We start from the raw sequence: 21,648 nt of genomic DNA, 5'->3' as shown, positions 1-21,648 counted from the left end.
TGCCACCACGTAAGTTGTCCCTTTTGCATTCCGCCATGATTGTGAGGTCTCCTCAGTCATGTGGAACTGAGTCCATTAAACCTCTTTTTCTTTATAAATTACCCAGTCTCAAGTATGTCTTTATCAGCAGTGGGAAAACAGACTAATACCCAAAGCATCATATATAACAGAAAAATTTGAAAAATTGCACTTTATCATAAAAAACTTCTCTTCAAAACACCTGATGAAGAGAATGAAAAGACAAGACACAGATTGGGAGAAAATATTTGGAAAGCAAATAATCTGATAAAGGCCTTGTATCCAGAACATATAAAGAACTCTCTCAACTCAACAATAAGAAAAATAATCAGATTTAAAAATGCACAAAAAAACAGGTGCTTTACCAAAGAAGATCTATGGATGACAAGTGAGCTGAATGAAAAGATGCTCAACGTCATTAGTCATTTGTGAGGGAAAAAAAAAAAGGTCACAGTGAGACATGACTGTAAACCTTTTAGAAGACCTAAATGAAAACTTTAAAAAAATTAGCCGGGTGTGGTGACATGCACCTGTAGTCCCAGCTACTCAGGAGGCTGAGGTGGGAGGATCATTTGGAGCTCAGGAGTCAGAGGCTGCAGGGAGCTATGATCCCACCACTGCACTACAGCCTGGGTGACAGAGCAATACCCTGTCTCTAAAAGGAATGTTTGGCTGGGTACAGTGGCTCACTCCTGTAATCCCAGCACTTTGGGAAGCTGAGGCGGGTGGATCACAAGGTCAGGAGTTCAAGACCAGTCTGGCCAAGATGGTGAAACCCCATCTCTACTAAAATTACAAAATAAATTAGCCAGGCATGGTGGTGGGTGGCTGTAATCCCAACTACTCGGGAGGCTGAGGCAGAGAACTGCTTGAACCTGGGAGGCAGAGGCTGCAGTAAGCGATCATGCCACTGCACTCCAGCCTCGGTGATACAGCGAGACTCTGTCTCAAACAAAAAAAGTTAAAAAACTAATAATAAAGGGACAAAGTAAAAAGACTGTGCCACATGCTGGTGAGGAGAAGCTGCACCTCAACCACTCAGGAAGATGGGCAACCTCGGAACACATGACACATGCGACCACCAGCCACTACACACTGGGTGTTTACCCGAGAGAAAATGAAGATTTCCACATGGGACTTTATTTAGGATATACAGCAATTTCATTTAGAATAGCCAAAAACCAGAAAAACTCCAAGTGTCCATTGCAAGGGAACGTATAAACTGTGGTGTCTCCATATGACAGAACACAACTCAGCAGTGAAGATGATGCAGCTGTGTGCCCAGTGATCTCTCCCAAAACCAGCCATGCTGCATGAAAGGGGCAAAAAGACAGAGAGCACACGCTCCAGGATTGACACCATTGCTGGAAGACCTGACGACCACCTGCCATCTACAGTGACTCAAAGCAAGTTGGAGGGCGGTAGCGGGTGGGGAGAGGAAGCAGGGAGGAGGGATTCCTATCAAGCAAGAGGGATCTTGAACGTGAATGTGGTAAGGGCTCCACAGGGTGTGTGTGTGTGTGTGTGTGTGTGTGTACATGCAAATTTATCACACTGTACTTTACATCTGCGCAGTTTATTATACACCAGTTATAACCTCAAGAAAGCTGTAAAAACTGTACTGTAGTGAATGACCTCTGACAACTGCTTCCTGCCTGTATGACGCATCTGCAGGACATGCTTCCAGATGTGGGGCTGCTGGCCGGGGGCACACGTCTCTGTCACCCCAGCAGACTCTGTGGGCTGCTCTCACTCACATCAACACTCTGAGCATGGGCCTAGAAGGTATTCCTGCAGCAGCAATGCCTTGCTCTTCTTGAGACAGGGAGCGCCGGTAGGAGAGACATCTGAGCACAGCCCAGTGTCACGTCTCTTGGGAGGGTGGCCACACAGCATGAGACCTAGCACACACCTCCGGCACCAGCTGTGCCTTCTGGAGAGGTTTTGGGAGCCCTGCAAGTGCTGCAGCTTTACAAACAACCTCCTCAGTCTCCACATCCAATCTAGCAGGGAAGTCCTGGTGCCCAGTACACGGGAGACTGAGGCTCATAAAGTTGTGTGAGAGGCCCCGCTCACAGAGTCAGTAAGGGACCTGGCCGGACACCAAGCCTGGAGTAGGGCCTCGGATGGGTGTTCCTGACCCCCACCTCCCAGGGCTTCTCAGGGGCATGAACCTGTCCAAGGTGACTGAGTGACCACATGGCGGAGGCCTCCAAGGCCATCTTCGGGAAGCTGCCTTTGGCAGAGACTTCTCAACTTAGGAAGATGCTGGATGAAAAGCCTCCAAGTACCCTTTTAAAATGATACTATGCATTCTGAAGGCTTGGGAGCAAAATGTTTTAAGGGCTGAATTTAAATGAGCGCATGCATGTAGCTGCAGCCATGTTCACAGAATGACCTGTGTGAACCACCCTCACCGCCAGAGAGCAGGTCCACAAGTGCCTGTCTGTGCACTGAAGGGGGTGCTTTCTTCTGCTATCCTCCTTTTCTGACAAACTGTTACTGCACAGAGAGCGAGAAAGAGAACAAATGAATAAACAAGTTGGGGGTGTGTTCGAAAGCTCAGAATTCTGGTTTGCCTTCAAATGGTTCAAAGTAATCAGTTCTGGCATAAGCTTCTTGAAATTGACTTACTTCAACTTCTTTAAACATGAGGAGTGCTACATAAATTAGCTGCCAGCCTAGATTCTTTCTCAGGAAGATGACGCCAATCAAAGCAGGTGCCTGTCTCCGAGCGTGTGCGTGGAAAGCAGCTGGAGGGTAGCCGGGATCTTGCGTCTAACAAACCCATCACACACGCTGGAAACTTTTGCAAGAAAAATGTTTAGTTGTTTTTGCTGAATTAAAAGATGAATAATGTTGAGGCGGGGGTGAGTGCTGCAGGTGAGGTTCCCAGGGCCTAGAGAGGAGACAGTAGGGTGACCCGAGACCCAACAGACAGACAGCATCTGGTCCAGGAAGCCCCTCACTCAGGCCAGCCTCCCACAAGTCCCAGACACCTGCACTGCCCACCAGCCCCTCCCCAGTAGGCCCTGACCACCACACTTCACGTTTTACTTCTCTGTCCCCTTCATCAAATGGCTGGCTCCATGTTTCCAGCCCTGATCACGCTCTCTGGCTCACAGCAGGCACTGATGATAATTTCCCTTGAACAATGGGTGTGGGAACCCCACCAAAGAGGCTAGCGAGCAGGGTACGTAGGACCCCCAGCTCTAGAGATGGTCACACAAGGGTGGGTAGAACCCAGCTTAACCCAACACTTGCTGTGTGTCCTGACACAGAGCACCCCGCCCCCCACCCCATACTTCTGTTTCTCATAAAGAGAGCACATGACAGAGCCCCACAGGCAGCAGTGTGATGGGGTGTGCACACCTGCCCTTCCTCTCCCACAGACATGGCTACCAAGCCTGGATGACTGCTCGGCTCTGAAAGGCCTGCCACGCTGGTGGGCAGGGGACACCGTGGCCCTTCTATCACCCCCTCTGACCTCAACCTTGTGCCACCATCCAGGTGGTGGTGAGGCTGCTGTACCAGGAGCTCAAGGCAAAGTCCTCCAACACTCAACTGGGAGCTGGGAAAGAAAGCCACCGAGCTTCAGGAGCACTGGACCCTCCCTGCTCGGGAGTATGAACTCCCCTAACTCTGTGGCCCCTGGCTCCGCTCTTTGTACACTGCCACGGGGTGAGCCCACAGGGCTGCAGTGGCAGCAGCAGTGGCAGCAACAGTGGCAGCAACAGTGGCAGTAGGGAGCCTGAAGCAGGAGCCATGTTCTTTGTCTGAAGCTGCTGTGGTTCCAGATGAGCAGAACAAATTCCTGCTGCGTTTTCCTTTCTGTCCTCCCTCCTGTGGGGCCGGGCATGGGCCAAACCTCCATGACACCAGCAGAGTACAATAGATGGTGCAAAGAGAGCCCCACGTCCCTGGAAGACCACCAAGGGGAAACCCAGAAATGTAAACGGACCCGGAAGATCACAGAATGGATGGACTAAAAAGGGCCGCCCTGGGTAAAGGTGGTGTCCTGGGTCGGGCCATGCCTGGATCCCGTCCACACTGGCCTATGAAGCCGGTGAGAGCTGAGCTGATGGGCACTGCCAACATCCCAGGTCAAGGCGAGGAGCACTGCCAAGGCTTCACAACCTCAACTGGGATGGGAACTGTGCCCCACAGAAGGTCGCTGGGACCTGGGCTAGAGTCCACCCAGGTCAACTCACTGCTAAACTAAAACACTCACATTCCTCACACAATATCTCTCACAATGTTCAGAACATAACCCCGAATTACTCAGCACACGAAGAACCAAGAGATTTCAAGTCAGCTGGGAAAGGCAGTTCCAGCTGCCGGGGCTGAGGAGACAGGGCTGGGTTATATGGCAAGTGCAGCAGAGAGGGGCCATGAGACGGCCCACACAGACAAGCATACGCGTGCTCATGGTGAATGGAAACCCAAAGGTCTCAGCAAATTCACAGAAAAGTGAAGTGCTGAAAAGTATTTAAGGAAATAAATGGCTGAAAAATCCCAAATTTGGCAAAAAAAAAAAAAAAAAAACCCTACAGATTCAAGAAGCTAAGAAAACTCCAAACAGAATAAACTCAAAGAAATCCACACCCAGACATATCCAAATGAAACTGCTGAAAACTGAAGGCAAAAAATTGTGAAAACAGAAAAAATCTGCATGACCTCAAAGGGAACAACGATTTGAGCGTCTGCAAATCCCTCCCCAGGCAGGTATGACAGTGAGCAGAAGGAGGAACGCTGCAGTCGAGACATGCTGGGAGGTGAAGGCAGAGCTCCTTCAGGAACACAGGAGGAATAAAGACGGCCCCACCCCAAGGGAAACCGTGAGGAATCACAGCCACATGCTCTCCAGGAGTGGCTGCTGGAAATCCTTCAGAAGGAAAGAAGACACGAAGGATACCTGGAGCATTAATAAGGAAGGAAGAACAGAAACAGCAGCTACCTGGGCATATAGATGATACCCGGCTCTTCCACTGGTTTCTTCAAAACACTGATGATTGAAAACAAAGCCTGTGGCATTTCCATGTAGGTGGAGGGATGGCATGAATGGAGAGGGCAAGGGACCTGCAGGGAGGGGCTTCTGGGTGTGACTTCAAGTGGGATAAGACCGATTCTAAGTAGGAAGCGGTAAGTAAGTGCTCTGTAATTCCCAGAGCAAACACTCAAAACATTAAACTGAGAAATACAATCAAATGCCCATCAGTGAAATTAAAATCAAATACTAAACACCATTCAAGTAACACAACAGAAAGCAGGAAGTATGAAAAGGAAAAACAAAAATGGAGGAAACAGACAAAATAAATAATGAAATGGTAGCAATGAAAAGAGAGATTGCCATGATGGTTCAGAAACTGACCAGATGACATGATGTATACAGAAACTCAAAGTACAGGTACAAGTAGGTTGCAAGTCAAAGGACAGATATATTTATAGCAAGCAAACACTACGGTAGAGCCAGCTGGTGGGAGGGCACAGAAGCAGCGACCCCCAAGAGCCACAGGCACACCCAGACCCCGACCTGGACTGCTCAGGAATGTCCTGACAAGAGAAGGCTCAGGGCTCCCCGGAGAAACGGCTGATTGTAAAGCTGTGACAGAGAGAACACGAGGTGAGCCTGGAGCACCCTGTGGTGCCGGAAAGTGAGGAAGGGCTCAGGAAACCCAATGAGGGGGCGGGGTGGGGAAGGGCAGGGTATGGTCGGCCATGGGGAGATCATGCAGTGAAACAAGTCCCTGTGCATGAACCGGATCAGAACACAGAGCACGGGGCAAACACACTTGAGTCCATGCTGCTAGCAATAAATGAAGAAGTGAATAAACAGGGAAGAGGGGACACTCTCCCTCCCAGAACTCACAACATACAGGTAGAGCTCATCCCTCCAGAGGGGTAGCATCGCCTAAGCCCTGAGGGATTCACTTCCAAAGAAGAGAGGGGAGAAAGCACACACAGCTTCGTGGAGGAGGCACCGGGCAAAGCGCGCCTTAGTCCAGAGGTCAGGTCCACTATCCACACTGCTGTCATGTGGACCTTGGGGTTCCCTGGTATGATGTGGTGAAAAAGGACTTGCAGTCTGATCTTTCTTGCAAAAATCACAATCTCAGGTTAATAATGAAACATATCACATAAGCTTGGTTCAGGGGCGTCCTAGGGACACCTAAACATACTGTTGAGGTCAGGGGATGCCAGGAAAGACAAACTGTCACAGAGCAGTGGCAGGAGAAACGTGACGACTGAAACCAACGTGGTCCCTGGCTGCAACAAGCAGGAAACCCCAGTGGATCCAAACGAGGGCTGGAGATAGGTCTAGAGTCACACCCATGGCGGCAATAGACGTCAACAGCACGAGAACTCGGGTGAGGAGGCTATGAGAACTCTCTGTCCAATCTGCACAACTTACCTATAAACCAAGAATGATGTCAAAATGAAAAGGTGGCTGAAAAGAAAGAAAGGAACAAAGTAACACAGAGAACTTGGAGACAAGGTAAGCAAGGACTGGGAAGATCTGGACAGTGCCTTCCATCACTTCAGTCCAATCAACACTCAAACAAGGTCAGTAAGGACCCGGAAGAAGTGAAAGGTGCCCTCCATCAACTGCAAAAGTTCCGCGCAATCAACATTCACAGAACACATCACCTAGGCACAGCCCAACACACACTCTTCCCAAGCACAGAAGAAAACTGCCCCAAGACGGATCACATGGCTAGGGCCTCACACAAGCCTTCACAAGTTTAAAAGAACTAAAATTATACAAATGATACTCACAGACCATGATCAAATTAAACCAAGTATCAATAACAGCATGGTAACAGGAAAATTCCAAACATTTGAAAATGTGAACAACACATATCAAAATATTTTATGGCTTAAAGAACATCATTACTGAAATCAGAAAGAATTTTTAACTGAACACAACATATCAACACTTATGGATGGGTTAAACCAGCACTTAGAGAAAAAATTCTAGTTTCAAATATTTATATGAACAAAACAAGAAAGATCTGACCTCAATCAACTAAGCTTCTACCTTAGGAAACTAGAAAAAAAGGGGGAAAAACCCAAGGCAAGCAGAAGAAAGACTATCATAAAGAGTAGAAATTAACAAAACTGAAAACAAAACACCAACAGAGAAAAACCAAAGAACCCCAAAAACGAGTTCTTCAAATGACCAACTAAACTGCAAATCTCTAGCAAGACTGGAAAAGGAGTAAAAGAGAGATGACAAGGGAACAATTTCAGGAATGAGAAGTTTCTACTGCAGGTGCTGCAGGAGAGGGCAGACATGCCTGCGGCGTCCAAGAAAAAGTGCCCCGAGTCACTCCTCTGTAGGGAAATGCAAACCAAAGCCCAATGAGGTGTCGCCTCACACCTATGAGAGTGGCAGCTATACAAAGGCAGGCGATAACAAGCGTTGGTGAGAGCATGTGGTGCTGCTGGTGGGAAATGCAAAGCAGTACAACCATCGTGGAAACTGGTGTGGTGCTTCCTCGAAAAACTAAAACTACCATGGGACCCAGCAATCCCGCTTATGGGTATACACCCAAAGAAAATAAAGTCAGCACATCAAAAACATACCTGCTCTCCCATGCTTGTGATAGCCCTATTCACAATGACCAAGGTATGGAATCAACCTCCGTGCCCATCGCAGAAGCAAAGAGTGGGATGGTGGTTACCGGGGAGCCAAGGAGGTCAGGGAGGTGGGGAGATGTTGGGCAAAGGACACAAAGGTTCAGTCAGACAGGAGGAATACCTTCAAGAGATCTATCGTATATCTCAGTGACTACAGCTAGTAACAATGTACTGGATACTTGAAAATCACTAAACAACTAAATTTTCAGTGTTCTCACCACACAAACGTTTATGTGAGGTCATGAATCTATTAATGAGCTCAAATCAACCCCTTCCCAATGTATATACCTATTTCAAAACATGTTATATACCATAAATTTACACAATCTTGTCAATTTAAAAATGATTTAAAAAACCACAATTTTTTTTTTAAACCATGGTACATCCATACAATGGAGTATGTCCTAGACAAAAAAAAAAAAAAAAAAAAAGAGTGGATTATACTAGGCAGGAGATGAATGAGAACGCAGAGGACCCGGATGACATGAGATCCCAATGAGATCCATAGGACATATATGTGACAGAGAACACACCCTGTCCTCAGGTGTGCCCAGGGAACTCTCCAGAACAGACCCCAATGAGACCCGCAGGACATATGTGCAACAGAATAATACACCCTGTCCTCAGGTGTGCATGGGGTGCCCTCCAGAAGAGACCACACGCCAGGGACCCAATGAGACCCACAGGACGCACATGCAAAAGCAGAATACACAGTCCTCAGGTACACATGGGGAACTCTCCAGAACAGACTACATGCCAGGTTACAAAGCAAGTCCTCATAAGCTAATTCATTAACTCAATGGCATTAATGCAACTAAATGAAATTATAAATCAATAACAGAAGGAAAACTAGAAAACTCACAAATATGTGGAAACTAAGTAACAATCTCTTAAACAGCCAGTGGGTCAAAGAAATCACAAGGGAATTTGAAAATACCTGGAGATAAATAAAAATAAAGAGGGGAAATATAAAGCTGTGAATGAGTATGTTAAAAAAGATCTTAAATCAGTAAGCTGATTGTACACTTTAAGAAACCAGAAAAAGAAGAGCAAACTGAACTCAAAGCCAGCAGAAGGAAGGAAATAATCAAGATCAGGGCAAAGATAAGTGAGATCGAGAATATAAAAACCATAGAAAAAGCCCACAAAACCAGAAGTTGTTTATTTGAAAAGGTCAACAAAACAGACACATCTTTACCTAGACTGACTAATAAAAAAAAGAGAAGACTCAAATTACAAAATTCAGAAATGAAAGACGATACACTACTACTGATTTTACAGAAATAATGATTATAGGAGAGAACACTATGAACAACTGTACTCACAAACTGGATAATTTAGATGAAGCAGACAAACTCCTATAAGCACATAAACTACCAAAAAACTGACTCAAGAAGAAACAGAAAATCTGAGTAGAGGTATGAACAAGTAAGGAGGCTAAATCAGCAATCAAAAACCTCCAAAATAAGAAAAGAAGACCATCAGATAATGGTCACCAGCTTTACCGGTGAATTCTACCAAAAGGTTACAGAAGAATTAGCACTCATCTTTCCCAAACTCTTCCAAAAGGCTGGTGAGGAGGGAAAACTTCCTAATTCATTCCAGGAAGACAACACCATATGCTGATTCCGAAGCCAGACAAAGACACTACAAGAAAACTCAGACCAGTAACCTTTCTGAATAGAAATGTAAAAATCCTCAGCAAGTTCCCAGCAAACCCAGTACCTTATTAACAGGATTATACATGGGGTTTATATCAGGAATGCAAGGTTGTTCCTATGAAAATCAATCAGCGAAATACATCACAGTAATAGAATGAAGAAAGACAAACCACATGATTATTGCAATCGAGGCAAAAAAAAGCATTTCACAAAATTCACCCTCTATCATAACAAACACACTAAATGAACTAGAAACCTACGAGAACTGCAGGCATGTGGGGATAAGAAGTACATCCACTTTTATTTGCTTTAATTATTGTTTTAAAACTCTGAAGATAACGCAGCCTCTACGACCTGCTCCCTGGATAAGTGTACCACTGCCTGCCCTTGGTACTAGCTGACCATGAACTAAGGTTTAAAATGAATGCCTTCCATCATGTGTGAGTTATGTCTCAACGTGATAAATATCCTCAAAACTCTTCTCAGGACTGCAATTAGAATTCAATCACGTGGCCCATGCATGCAGTGCAGTGCTGGGCCCACAGTGAGCCCTGCACAAACATCAGCTGCTTCTCACTGCAATCGCGGCCACCGCTGCTGCTATGGGCAGTGGCCGTCACCACTAAGAAACACAGGGGTCGGATTTCTAGGTGCGGCCAGGCTCCCACAGGCTGCGGACTCCCACAGGCTACAGTCTTTTAAGACACACAAAATTCTCTCTCTCGCACAGAAGTCAAAACATGGCCAACAGTTCACCTTCCCTTTTTTTTTTTCTTTTTCCCTCCCTGCCTTTCTCACCTTCCCTCTTAATAGGTGAAAACTTGAAACCACTCAAGCTCCAAAAGGGGTTAATCAACTCTACGTTAAGACTCATAAAAGCTTATAAAAACATGGGGAAGTGTTTATGTTAATATATATAGTGGAGAAACGGGATGCAAGCGATGTGTTTCACTTTAAATATATTTATATAAATGGAAAAATCATCAAAGACCTCAGTTAAAGATGGTGGCTTGAACATGTGCATTTAAGTGTAATCTCTCTCAAAATCCAGTAAAACAAGAGTAAAGGTTTTGCTTACTTTTTTTGAGGTATTTACCTGAAGACAAAGAAAATAAAAGAAGGCACAACATCAAATAACCTTTAGAACAGAAGCTGGAAAGCTTCCAGCTGGATGAGTGTCAAACAATCCCCAAAAAGCTGAATCCTGGGCCAGCAATGGAACAGCCAAGAAGCCTTTACAGTACAAGATCCCCAGGTTCGGGGATGCCCACCCCAGCAGTGACTTCCAGAAGCAGGGAGAAGGGAGTGCAGGACTGGCCAAAGACCTTTAAAGCAAAATAAAGACATCATTACAGATCCACAGCAATTTGTGGAAAACGTACAAGGAGGACCGTGTCCTCTTTATCCAATCTCCCTCAATGGTAACAACTTAAACAACAACATCAAGAATGGGAAAAACTAACGTCGGTACAATCCTGAGACCGTTCACATGCTGCCAGCTCACAGGAACTTCTCTCCATGACTACTCCCACACCACCTGTCATGCGTGTAGATGCGTCCACCCATAACTGCCATTCAGTCACAGGCCTGTCCTGACACTGGAAGGCTTGCCCACCTGTCCTTGGCAACGTCTTCAATTTTCTGTGTCAAATTTATCTTACTTATTAACAGTTTGGTAGAATCTCTAGGGAAACCATTTGGGCCCAGGGATAGCCTTCATTTTTAACTATGACTTCCATTTTTTAAAATAGTTTATAAGACTGTTCGGATAACCTACTTCATCTTGGTTGAGTCTGGTGACTTGTGGGTTATAAGGAGTGAGTCCACTACTTAAAGTTGTTTGTAGCGTAACACCCTGCTTCATGGCTACAGGATCTGTAGTGATGGCCTCTACTTCATTGCTGATATTGATGATTTTGGTGGCGTCTTTTAATTTTTGTCAAATTTGCTAGAGGTTTATCAATTTTATTGAATTTTTTTTAAAGCCACCGCTTATTGTTTTAATAATTTTCTCTGTTTTTTTCTTTTCAATTTCATTGCTTTTTGCTCATTGTTATTTCCTTTATCCTGCTTGTTCTGGGCTATTCTGCTCTCCTTTTTCCAGGCTGTTGAAGTAGGAACATAAATTAGAGAGAGTTCCTCTTTTCCAATGTGAACACTGAGCGTGACATAGTTCCTTCTCAGCCCCCATCTGGGTGGACCCCACTAATTTGGACGTGTGTATTTCCATATTGCTCAGTGTACTTAGTTTTACTTGGAGACTTCCTCCCCACATGGGCAATTTAGAAGCATGTTGCTGAGATTTCCCTGTTGTTCTTCTGTTACTGACATCTAGTTTGGGTTCATTATACTCAGAACACTCAGTCTGAATGAATTCAATTCTTTCGAGTTTACTGGGGTCTGTTTGATGACCCAGTATGTATCTATTGCAACTGTCCCAGGTGAACATGGAGGCAAGAGTGCTCCGCTCATGGATAGGGCATTCCATAGACACTGATTAGGTCCTGCAGGTTGATGGGGACATTCAGCCCCATCAGTGATGGAAGGTGAAATGTGAGAGTCCTCAACTGTAAATGTACATCTGCTTGATTCTCTGTTCATCCTAGCTGCTTCTGTGTCCTGGGTTTTGAAACTTTTGTTTGGCTCTTATACATCTAGGAGTGCCAGACCTGGGGACAGGGTAGGAGTTCTGCCACCGCACAGGCCTAGTGGACACATCCTGGCACACACAGAGTATGGACGTGCACCTGCTCACAAGGGCCGTGGATGGCCATAGACCTCCCCCATCCTTCTCTGTTTTGTTGGTGCTGGGTGAGGTGGAGGCTCCAGTCCTTGCTGGGCACCGCAACACCACTGGATGGGAGAACCAGAGCCGGGCCTGCCTCTGCCAAGTGGCGCCAAAATTCCGGCCATCAGCCCTGCTGACTCTGCCAAACACAGACACAGAAGCAGTGCCAGCTGCTGAAGGCTGTAGCAGGAGATGTGCTCCCCGAGGGGCCATGCTGATGCCACTGGGTGGGGACAGGGCACTCTGCTGGCTTCTGCTTCTGGGAGTGAAGGGCAGGAGCCTGCATGTCACTCTGTACATCCTGCGGAAGATCTGGCCCTCAGGTAACTCATGGGCAGAGTGGCCCAGTCAGAGGAGTCCTGCAGTGATGGATGTGCTTCCCAGTGCCGCCCCTGCTCAGCCCCCAGGAGCTGGCAGCACAGGCCCACCCCACCAGAGTCACCCAGGCTGAGAGGAAGGACCAGAGGCCCCCCTCCCAAGGTCTCCCCAGTGGAAGGCCCAGCCAGGTTCCGAGGAGAAGCACAGTACAAAGCCACCCCAGCATGGGCAGCTGGGACCACCAAACGCTTAAGGAAATCATCCAAAAAGAAAGAGTAAGGTCCAACACTGGCAGAAAAACAGCAACTAAGAGCAGCAGAAAACAGAGTTCAGCGGGAGAAGAAAACTCCAAAAAGCACCATTATTAACATCAAAGACACAGTGAGCCCACTGCACTCAGGAACACTGACAGGATGTTTTCTATATGAAAGAAGACTCAAGAGAACAACAGAAACAGACTCTCAGGAAATGAAGAGTATGGCAACAAATGAAATAAGAATAGGTCAACAAAGCTGAGGAAATACAGAAGGCAGAATAAAAAGAAGGAAAATAGGATTGAAAGATTAAAAAGGGAGAAAACTATTAGAAAATCCAACACCCAAATAAGTTTCAGAAAGAAGACACAGAAAATCAAGGAGAGGAAATAGTGAACACCAGAGCCGAGAAAGCTTTCAAGAGCGGAAGGGCATGAGCACCAGAGGAAATGCCCAGAGTGCCCAGTGCAGTGCACAGGGCAGCCCCTGGCCAGAGTGTGTGGGCACCCTGAGGATGCTGGGGACCAGGGGAGGCTCTCAGGCTTTCAGAAAGAAGCAAGTCTGGGACAGAACTGGACCTGCAGAACGCACCCTCCTCCGCTGGCTGTGGTTGCCAGCGCCACCTGCAGAGCCCGGCAAGGGGGCTGCTGTCACTACTGGCAGCCAGGCAGTGGGCCAGGGGCAGCTCTGGAGGTCACAGGCCTGCAGACAGTGCTGCCCAGCCAGGCGGAGGTGGCTCACCACACTCCACCCTGTGGACCTGGCTGCCTCAGCCTGCCCCTGAAGCTGCTTGGGGGAGGAAGAATGAGGCTGCAAAGGCTCCCAAAGCCCCACCCTGGACTCCCGATCCCCAGATGGGCTGGGCAGTTCATCACCAGGCCCCCTCAGGACAATGCCCTCCGATCTAGGACCACAGCATCTGAGGGCAACCTCATTCCAGCCGTAGCTGCCCTTCCACTAGAACCAATCACTTGGCCTACAGACCTGCCCAGGGAGCAGGTTTCCCACAGTAGGGGGCAGGAACAGCTTCAGAACAGCATAGAACCAGGGGAAAGCATTCCCCTTTCCCAGGCTGAATGGTCCCTGGTAGTGTAGGCTGGGCACGGTGAGCTCCAAGATCAACCCACCGGCCTAGCAGCTACGCAGGCAGGGACTGTCTTTTTGCTTACCTACATGGGGCTTCATGAGCGGACTTAGAGCAACTGTGTTTAATGGTGATTTGATGGATGAAAGGTGGTAATTTCTACAAAAGAACATTAAAAGCCTAGCTCATGGTTGCCCACACACTCTGGCCCTCTGGAAAGGACATGGGTCTGGACACTGGGTGTCTGGTGTGTGAGTGGAGATCAAAGAGCACCGTGTGTCCCGAGGAGTGGGGATTCTGGGGTGAGTGGGGTCATGGGGCACCTCGCATCCTCTGAGGCAGGCCAGCGTCTCCAGGGTCCCCAGCACCTCCCAGGACCCAGAAGGCATCATGCGGCTGGGAAGGAGGGCCCGAATGTGACTAACAGGCGCAGGCACAGACAGGCTAGCCTCTGGAATGAGCGAGCGTCTAACCAGTTGCTGAATCCATAGGCAACATTTAGGATTTTCTAGAATTGCTATTTGACAGCAGAGAGGAGAAGCTCAGATTTGTTCCGGCTGAAAGGGCTCCTCAGCTGCTGCCTCTTAAAAATCCTCACTGATGCTCCCACTAGCTTCTGTGCTGAAAAACAATGTGATGTGATACATATCATTTGTATACAACAAATATGTGGATGTGAAAATGTGAGTGTGTGCATATGTGCACGAGCAGGCGTACATATGTGTGGCTATGCTTGTGTGCGTGTGAGGATCATCCCTGGTCCTCCTAGGCAGTCGGGGTGGGAGGTGAGAGGCAGCACCGTCCCTGACACCCACTGGGCCCCTCTGCTGGCCATCAGACCATGGTTGCCGAGGTCAAGGCAGCTGCGCAGGGCGGGGGGGTCCCTGCTGCTGTGTGGTATGTGACCCACACACCAGCAGGACCACAGCTTTCTGCAATGTCTTCCTCTGAACCAACCACTTTAGAAAATGTGCCTCTGCACCTTTCATGAAAGGCCTGCAGGAAAAGCACTTCACACTCAGGAGGAGCAGAGAGATTAAAAGGAGAAATGGGTTCCGTCCAAGGCAGGAAGCCTTTCTCATCTCCCCACTCGCTCCTCAGCCCTCAAGAGCTGTGTGGAGAGGAAGATGACAGGAAGGCCTCTGGCCTCCACACTGTAGCATCTCCTCCCTGGGGAGTTGGGTGGCCGTGTCTGCCTGGTGTCCAAGACACTTTCCTCAGGGGAGGGGTCTGCAGCCTGCCAGGGCCCCTGTTGTCTCACCCACACGCCAGACGGGCTGCCTGCCTGCCATGGTCCCAGGAAAATTAAGTACAAGCCATGACACATGTGCCCCCACTCAGGACAATAGTGAGCTACAAATACGGATGCTTCCTTGAGGTGCACCAATCCTGCTGCGGGCTACAACAGGAAACTGATGCCTGAGAAACTGAAGCTACAACAGGAAACTGAGGCACAGCAATGAGACCCTGAAAACACTGCATCTGCCAAGAGTCTGGTGAGGTGGGGGTGGGGCTGGTGGGGGAGGCCACCCCTGCCGAGGCTGGGTGGGGAAGGGGCAGGGATGCTCCAGGAAGGAGGAGCTCTGGAAGAGAAAGCTTGGAAGGACATGTGCCAAGTACACAGAGTAAAACAGCCTGGCCTGTGCCCTGGCCGGGCAGAAGACCTTGTCCGCATGGTCAGTTGAGCCACCTCTCTCCTGAGAAGCTCAGGGAGACAGCCCAGGCTCCAAACCCCTCTCCTCGACCACTGGGCCTGACTGAGTCCTTTGCAAAAACGCCGGTATCACCCAGCTTCCCTGTCACCGCACACTCCAAGGCCCTCTCCCAGGTCCTCCCAACAGATCCACTGGCTCCCAAATCCTGACCACAGCTGCTGCTTGGCCTGGATGAGGCCTGGCAGGCCGGCAACAGTGGGCAGTATGTGCTGTAGGCCCAGCCCCAGGCTCTCAGCTGCTGCTCCTGGGAGAAGGCCGTGCTGAGAGGTGAGGGTGATCTACTGGCATCTCCCAGCACAGCCCTCTAAACACACGCTGGCCTGATTCCCATGAGTTAGCCACAGAGACCGTTCTTTGCACAGCTGCTTTTTCCAAACAAGATGGTGGGGACGAGAAGCTTTGACCTTGATGTAAAAGATATCAATGACAAAGGCCTTTTCTTAAATTGTAAAAATAAAGAAACCCTAAGCATGCCGGCCCACACAAATCTGACACATGCCTGGCCACACTCCCATCAACTGCAGAATGAAACAATTTAGGTGCCAAAAGGCTCAACAGAAAGCAGAATGCCGTCTCTGAGAGCGAGGCCATGTGGCACAATGCGGGCTCCTGCATGGGCAGCCAGGGACGGGGCAAGCTGACCTTCCCACACCCTCCAATAATGCTGGAAGCCACAGCTACAACTCCCCAGATTTAAGCCTTTTCTTAAATTGTAAAAATTTAAGAAAACAGGACCAACCTGCCTCACAAAGCATTCCAGACCCTGCAGGGTCAGGTACCAGTCACAACAGCCTAGCACTTCCGGACACTGCCACACATGGCCTCTCCTGCTGTGCCTGCTCTCCAGAGGCCCTTCTCCATGTTGACAAGGTGTGGCCTCTGCTACTGGCCCCAGCTCTCCCTCTCCCAGCAGATACACATTGAAGCCTGTCTGGCACCTCATCCAGCCTTGGCCTTGGCAAGCTCCTGACCTGCTTGGAGTGCACTTCTGGGCCACTCCTACTGTCTCGATAAACGCTACCCACTCTCTGAGGCCCCCAGGCCTGCTGCTCTGTGTGGAAAGGGTCTTCCTCACCAGGCAGGGCTGCTCCTGCAAGTTGGGGTGTGTGGGAGGCATGTTCTGTTCATCTCTGCACGGGAAAAGCCAACTCCAGCTTCAGAGGGGCTCCCAGCGCCGACGCCTGACGAGCAGGTGGTGGGGGCAGCCCCTCTGCCACTCTCCTCCTCCCCTCCGCCACTCTCCTCCTCCCCTCCCCAGCCCAGCAGCCATGCTGCCCTTCAGCCACACTCCTCTACTTTACAGCCTCGAGTGCCTCCCATCCTCCTAGAAAAGAGACTGCACACTCACCATGCCCCACCTCCAGCTTCTCCCACCACACCCACCCTCACACACAGCTTCCCCACCCCCATCAACTCAAAGATGCATGGAGATGCACTCCTGCCCAGCAGACACCCACTGTCATGGCACTGCGTGCACCTTACAGGCTGCGATGACACAGCCATGCCTCTATGTGAAGAATGTCCCCCAGGTCCTCAAGACACGGAAGATGCTAATGAAGATGGGGGGTGCATTGGTGCCCACTCATCACTCCATCTGTCTCCGTGCTCGGCCCTGAGGAGGCCCACAGCACACAGTATCTGAACACTTGAACGGCTGAATGGACACAAACCAAACCACTCAGAATTCGGCAGGTCCCAGAGAGGGCGATTTGTAAGGCACAGCCCATGCATGAGGAAGGCTTCAGAGACACTGGAGGAACCTCAAATCTAGAAGGGATCACAGCGGCCATGTGAAGAGCACTTCCTGGGCCAGGGCTGGACAAAAGGCATCCCTTTTCCTACTGTACTCACGGCAACCCTGAGAAAGAGGGGTCATGAATGGGTGAAAACCAGAACCCCAGGAGTGGGTGTGACGCAGCAGAGGCTGCTGCCACAGTGGGGCCCAGGGGCCCACACCAAAGGTGTGTGGCGGGGGGAGGGCGCTCTCTCCCCACCACAACCACCCCCATCTCACTGCAGGGCCGCTTGATGTCTCCTGGAGCTGTCTCGGTCCCCTGTTCTCAGTTCCTCTGACCACCAGGAGAAAGCCTGGATGCCCAGGGCCTGGCCTGCTGCAGACACTCAGAGCAGAGGAGTGGCCAATGCAGGTAAGCCATGGGCCTCCTGACACCATCCTGCGCCCACAGCCACCACCTCCTACAAGGGATTCTGGCAGGACACTTGGGTTGCCCCACAGCCACTTTCAATCCACACTGGAAGTGGCAGCACCAACGTAGGCACCAAAGCAGAGCCAGGAGTTCCAGCTGTGTCTCCCTGGAGACCTCTTGCCTGAGGATCCTGATGGGTCCACAAGGCAGGGGGAGAGGAAGTGAGCTCCAGAAAAGCAGCCTGGCCTGCTGCCCCTGCTCTAGGGGCACTGTGTGCAAGCAGGAGCTAGGGTGAGGGTGGGGTGCCCCAGGACAGCCCGGTGGCAGAGAGTCGGCAGCATGTTGGAAGCAAGGCTCGAGGGCTGCTACGCCTGGCTGCTGCACTGCCTGGGCTCTGCTCTGAACCGGTGCATCCCTCTTGTCACAGCACTGTCATGCAGCCCCTGAGGCTGCAGACCCGGATCTAGTTCGACCCCGTGATGGAGGACCCACTCCCTTCTGAGCATCAGGGACACTGAGAGGCCCCTGCTGTCAGCACTGGCTGGAGAGACGCTGCTGAATAAAGGCCCATACCACCAGAGATGAGTGTCTCTGCAGAGAGGAACCTATGTGAGTGGAAAGTGACTTATAAAAAAGAGCCCTTACAGGAAAGCAGCAGAGGAGCAAGTTAACTCCAGTCACCAACAGAGGAGCGCCCAGAGAAGGCCTCAGGCTAGAGTGAGGGGACAGGAGGCCAGCAGTGGACGTGTCTCCCACACTCCCCTCCTCTGGAGAGGGCACACCTGAGCATGCGCACCTCACTGTTGGGGGACACACCTGAGCACGCATACCTCCTCACTGGGGGACACACCTGAGCGTGCCCACCTCCTCCCCGGGAGACACGCCTGAGCGTGCCCACCTCCTCCCCGGGGGACACGCCTGAGCGTGTCCACCTCCTCCCCGGGGGACATGCCTGAGCATGCCCACCTCCTCCCTGGGAGACATACCTGAGGGTGTCCACCTCCTCCCTGGAGAACAGGAAGCTTTGCTCGGGAGAGCTGGACTGAGACTTTAGCATCTTCAGCTCCATCTCCAGCTAGAAGAAAGCAAAGGACAGAAGGTCAACACACGCGGGCGGCCCCAGGCATGTGAGGAAGCCCCACCCCTTGCTGCACCCAGCCCAGGCCCTGAGACCGCCCCCTGGTAGCACCCAGTCCAGGCCCTGAGACCACACCCTGGCAGCACCCCTGCCCTGGGCTGGGAGCTGTAGGAGAGACGCACTCTAACTTTGCAAACTCAAGTTCTCTCACTTTTTTGGTGCTTCTGTCTCCCAATCCAAAGCCTGGCTCACCCCATCATGAAGGGAGGAAGAAGGGCAGCATGGACCCAGGGAGGGGAGGACAGGTGCCAGCAGGGACCAGAGCTGCCAGAGGCCCCCATCAGTGAGGCTGTAAAGCCTGCCAGACCCCAGCGTAGGATGACTCAAGGGGGACAACACCCACTGGGCTGGGGGATAACAGGGGCTGGGAAAATGGGCACTGGAAGGAAGGGTGTGCAGTGTGCAAGGGGGCGGGATATGCCAATTACCCTGATCTAATCCATATATTACATGTACTAAATCATCACTATGTACTCCATAGATATGTACGATTATCATGCGTCCATTAACAAGACAGAACCACAGTCCAGACAACAAACATGGAAGGCCATGCCCTGAGCAGCCTCTCCCCAACTTCCAACCCCAGCCACCCACCCCCAACTCTCAGCCAACCAGCGTTCTGATGTTTGAGCATATGTTCCTTCCGCAGGCTGCTGGTGCACATGCGCACATGCCAGCAGCATGTCTACGTTTTTCCTCTTATCCCACTTTATCTTTTTTTTTTTTTAACAAAAATGGTAAGATGTCCTACACATCATTTGGTACATTGCTTTTTCCACTAGACACACACACACACACACACACACACACACACACACACACACACACACGGGGGGAGGGGGGGAGGGAGGGGGGGAGAGAGAGAGAGAGAGAGAGGGGGGAGAGAGAGAGAGAGAGAGAGAGAGAGAGAGAGAGAGAGAGAGAGAGAGAGTCAGTCAGTCAGTCTTGCTCTATTGCCCAGGCTGGAATGCAGTGGTGTCATCTCGACTCACTGCAGCTCCTGGGTTGAAGTGGTTCTCATGCCTCAGCCTCCCTAGTAGCTGGGATTACAGGTACCCACCACCACATCTGGTTAATTTTTGTATTTTTGGTAGAGACAGTGTTTCACCATGTTGGCCAGACTAGTCTCAAACTCCTGACCTCAGGTGATCTGCCTGCCTCGGCCTACCAAAGTGCTAGAATTAACAGGCGTGAGCCACGGCGCCTGGCCTTTTCTTCTATTTTCTAACTTATCTTTGTATACATGATTTTACATTTTTGTTTCCCACCCCATTCCCTAAATTCCAATTGACTGCAGCAGTTTTCAATTGATTCTTTTGGCACACAGTTATATCAGCAGCAAAGAGTGACAATTTTCCAATTTTCCTCTTTCCCAATATTTATATCTCTGGTTTCTTTCCCTTGTCTAATCTGGATGACCAGTATCTCGAGAATAACGTTAAATCACAGTTGTAATGCTGGACATCCTTAAGTGGTCTGTGGCTTCACTGAAGCTGAAGCTAATACTTTCTTATTTACAGTATATCACCTTTTGCTTGAAACAGGTATTTCCTATTATGCTGAGAAATTACCCATATGTTCATACTTTATTAAGAGTTTTTAATCAAAGCTGAATGTTGGATTTTGTCACATGCCTTTTCAGCAAATATGAAAAGGCTATTTTATAAATTGATATCCTAAAATCAAGCCAACAGGCTGGTCTTGCAATGAATCCTACCGCATATGGTGTGTTTTAACATGCTGCTGAATTTCTCCCAACACGTTAACACTGACACCAATACATGTATGTGAACGCACATGCATGCACACACACACACAGACACTGGCATGTGAGACCTTTGCAGTTGTTGGTGTCAACATGATACTCACTCCCAGAATGCCTTCCCTCCTTTTCCCACAGTCTGAAACGGTTTACACACAGTGTTGAAAGTATCTGCACTTTGAAGATCTGGTAGAATTTTCCATGACACTGGCTTGGCCTGATGCATTTTCTGTCTCTTTCCTTTTGTGGTCAAGGAGAGCAGCCCTGGCAACTTTGGGACAACTTTTTTCTGCAATAATTGGTCTGTTTGAAATGTCTCTCTTTTGGAGTTGGGATTGATAAATAACATTTCCCTAAAAAGTTATTCATTTTCGGGCTGGGCGTGGTGGCTCACGCCTATAATCCCAGCACTTTGGGAGGCCGAGGTGGGTGGATCATGAGGTCAAGAGATCGAGACCGTCCTGGTCAACATGGTGAAACCCTGTCTCTACTAAAAATACAAAAAATTAGCTGGGCATGGTGGCGCATGCCTGTAGTCCCAGCTACTCAGGAGGCTGAGGCAGGAGAATTGCCTGAACCCAGGAGGCGGAGGTTGCGGTGAGCCGAGATCGCGCCATTGCATTCTAGCCTGGGTAACAAGAGCGAAACTCCGTCTCAAAAAAAAAAAAAAAAAGTTATTCATTTCCTACAGATTTTTTAATTTGCAAATGGAATTGAGATATAATTAAATAACACTTCCCTAAGAAGTTATTCATTTCCTACAGATTTTTAAATTTGCAAATGGAATTGAGATATTAATTAATAATTTTTATAGAATTCAGATAGAACTCATAATTCTTTTCAATTTTTTAATTTTTGCTTTTATTTTACCATTCAGATACATAAAATTTATATGCAGTAAAGTGCTGAATCTTATGTGCACAGCTTGATGACTTTTTATACATGTTTACACCTATGTATCCACCGTCCAGATCAAGACATAGCATTCTCAGCACACCCGAAAACTCTCTCATGCTCCTGCTCAGTCAATAACTCCAAGCAATTAGTCTTGTTTCTTATTTGGGATGGTGATACTGCCTATCAATTTTTTATTAGAACTGTGAATAATTCATGTTTTATTAG

The 21,648-nt window shown here is 49.1% G+C and overlaps 1 protein-coding gene across 11 annotated transcripts in view; it reads right to left on the bottom strand.

The window, feature by feature from the left end:
- MAD1L1 (mitotic arrest deficient 1 like 1) overlaps window positions 1-21,648 on the bottom strand; it is a 404,019-nt gene that overhangs the window by 132,979 nt on the left and 249,392 nt on the right. For all 11 annotated transcript variants that reach the window (XM_064366614.1, XM_064366612.1, XM_064366620.1 and 8 more), the window contains one exon: window positions 18,613-18,701. In XM_064366614.1, coding sequence (XP_064222684.1) covers window positions 18,613-18,701 — 89 coding nt within the window. The remainder of the gene's footprint in view (window positions 1-18,612; window positions 18,702-21,648) is intronic.

Source organism: Aotus nancymaae, unplaced genomic scaffold (genome assembly GCF_030222135.1).
Source record: "Aotus nancymaae isolate 86718 unplaced genomic scaffold, 86718_ANA_hifiasm-v0.15.2.pri h1tg000064l_1, whole genome shotgun sequence".
NCBI lineage: Eukaryota > Metazoa > Chordata > Mammalia > Primates > Aotidae > Aotus > Aotus nancymaae.
The sequence above is the reverse complement of the archived record's forward strand: the minus strand, read 5'-3'. Positions and strand labels throughout refer to the sequence as shown.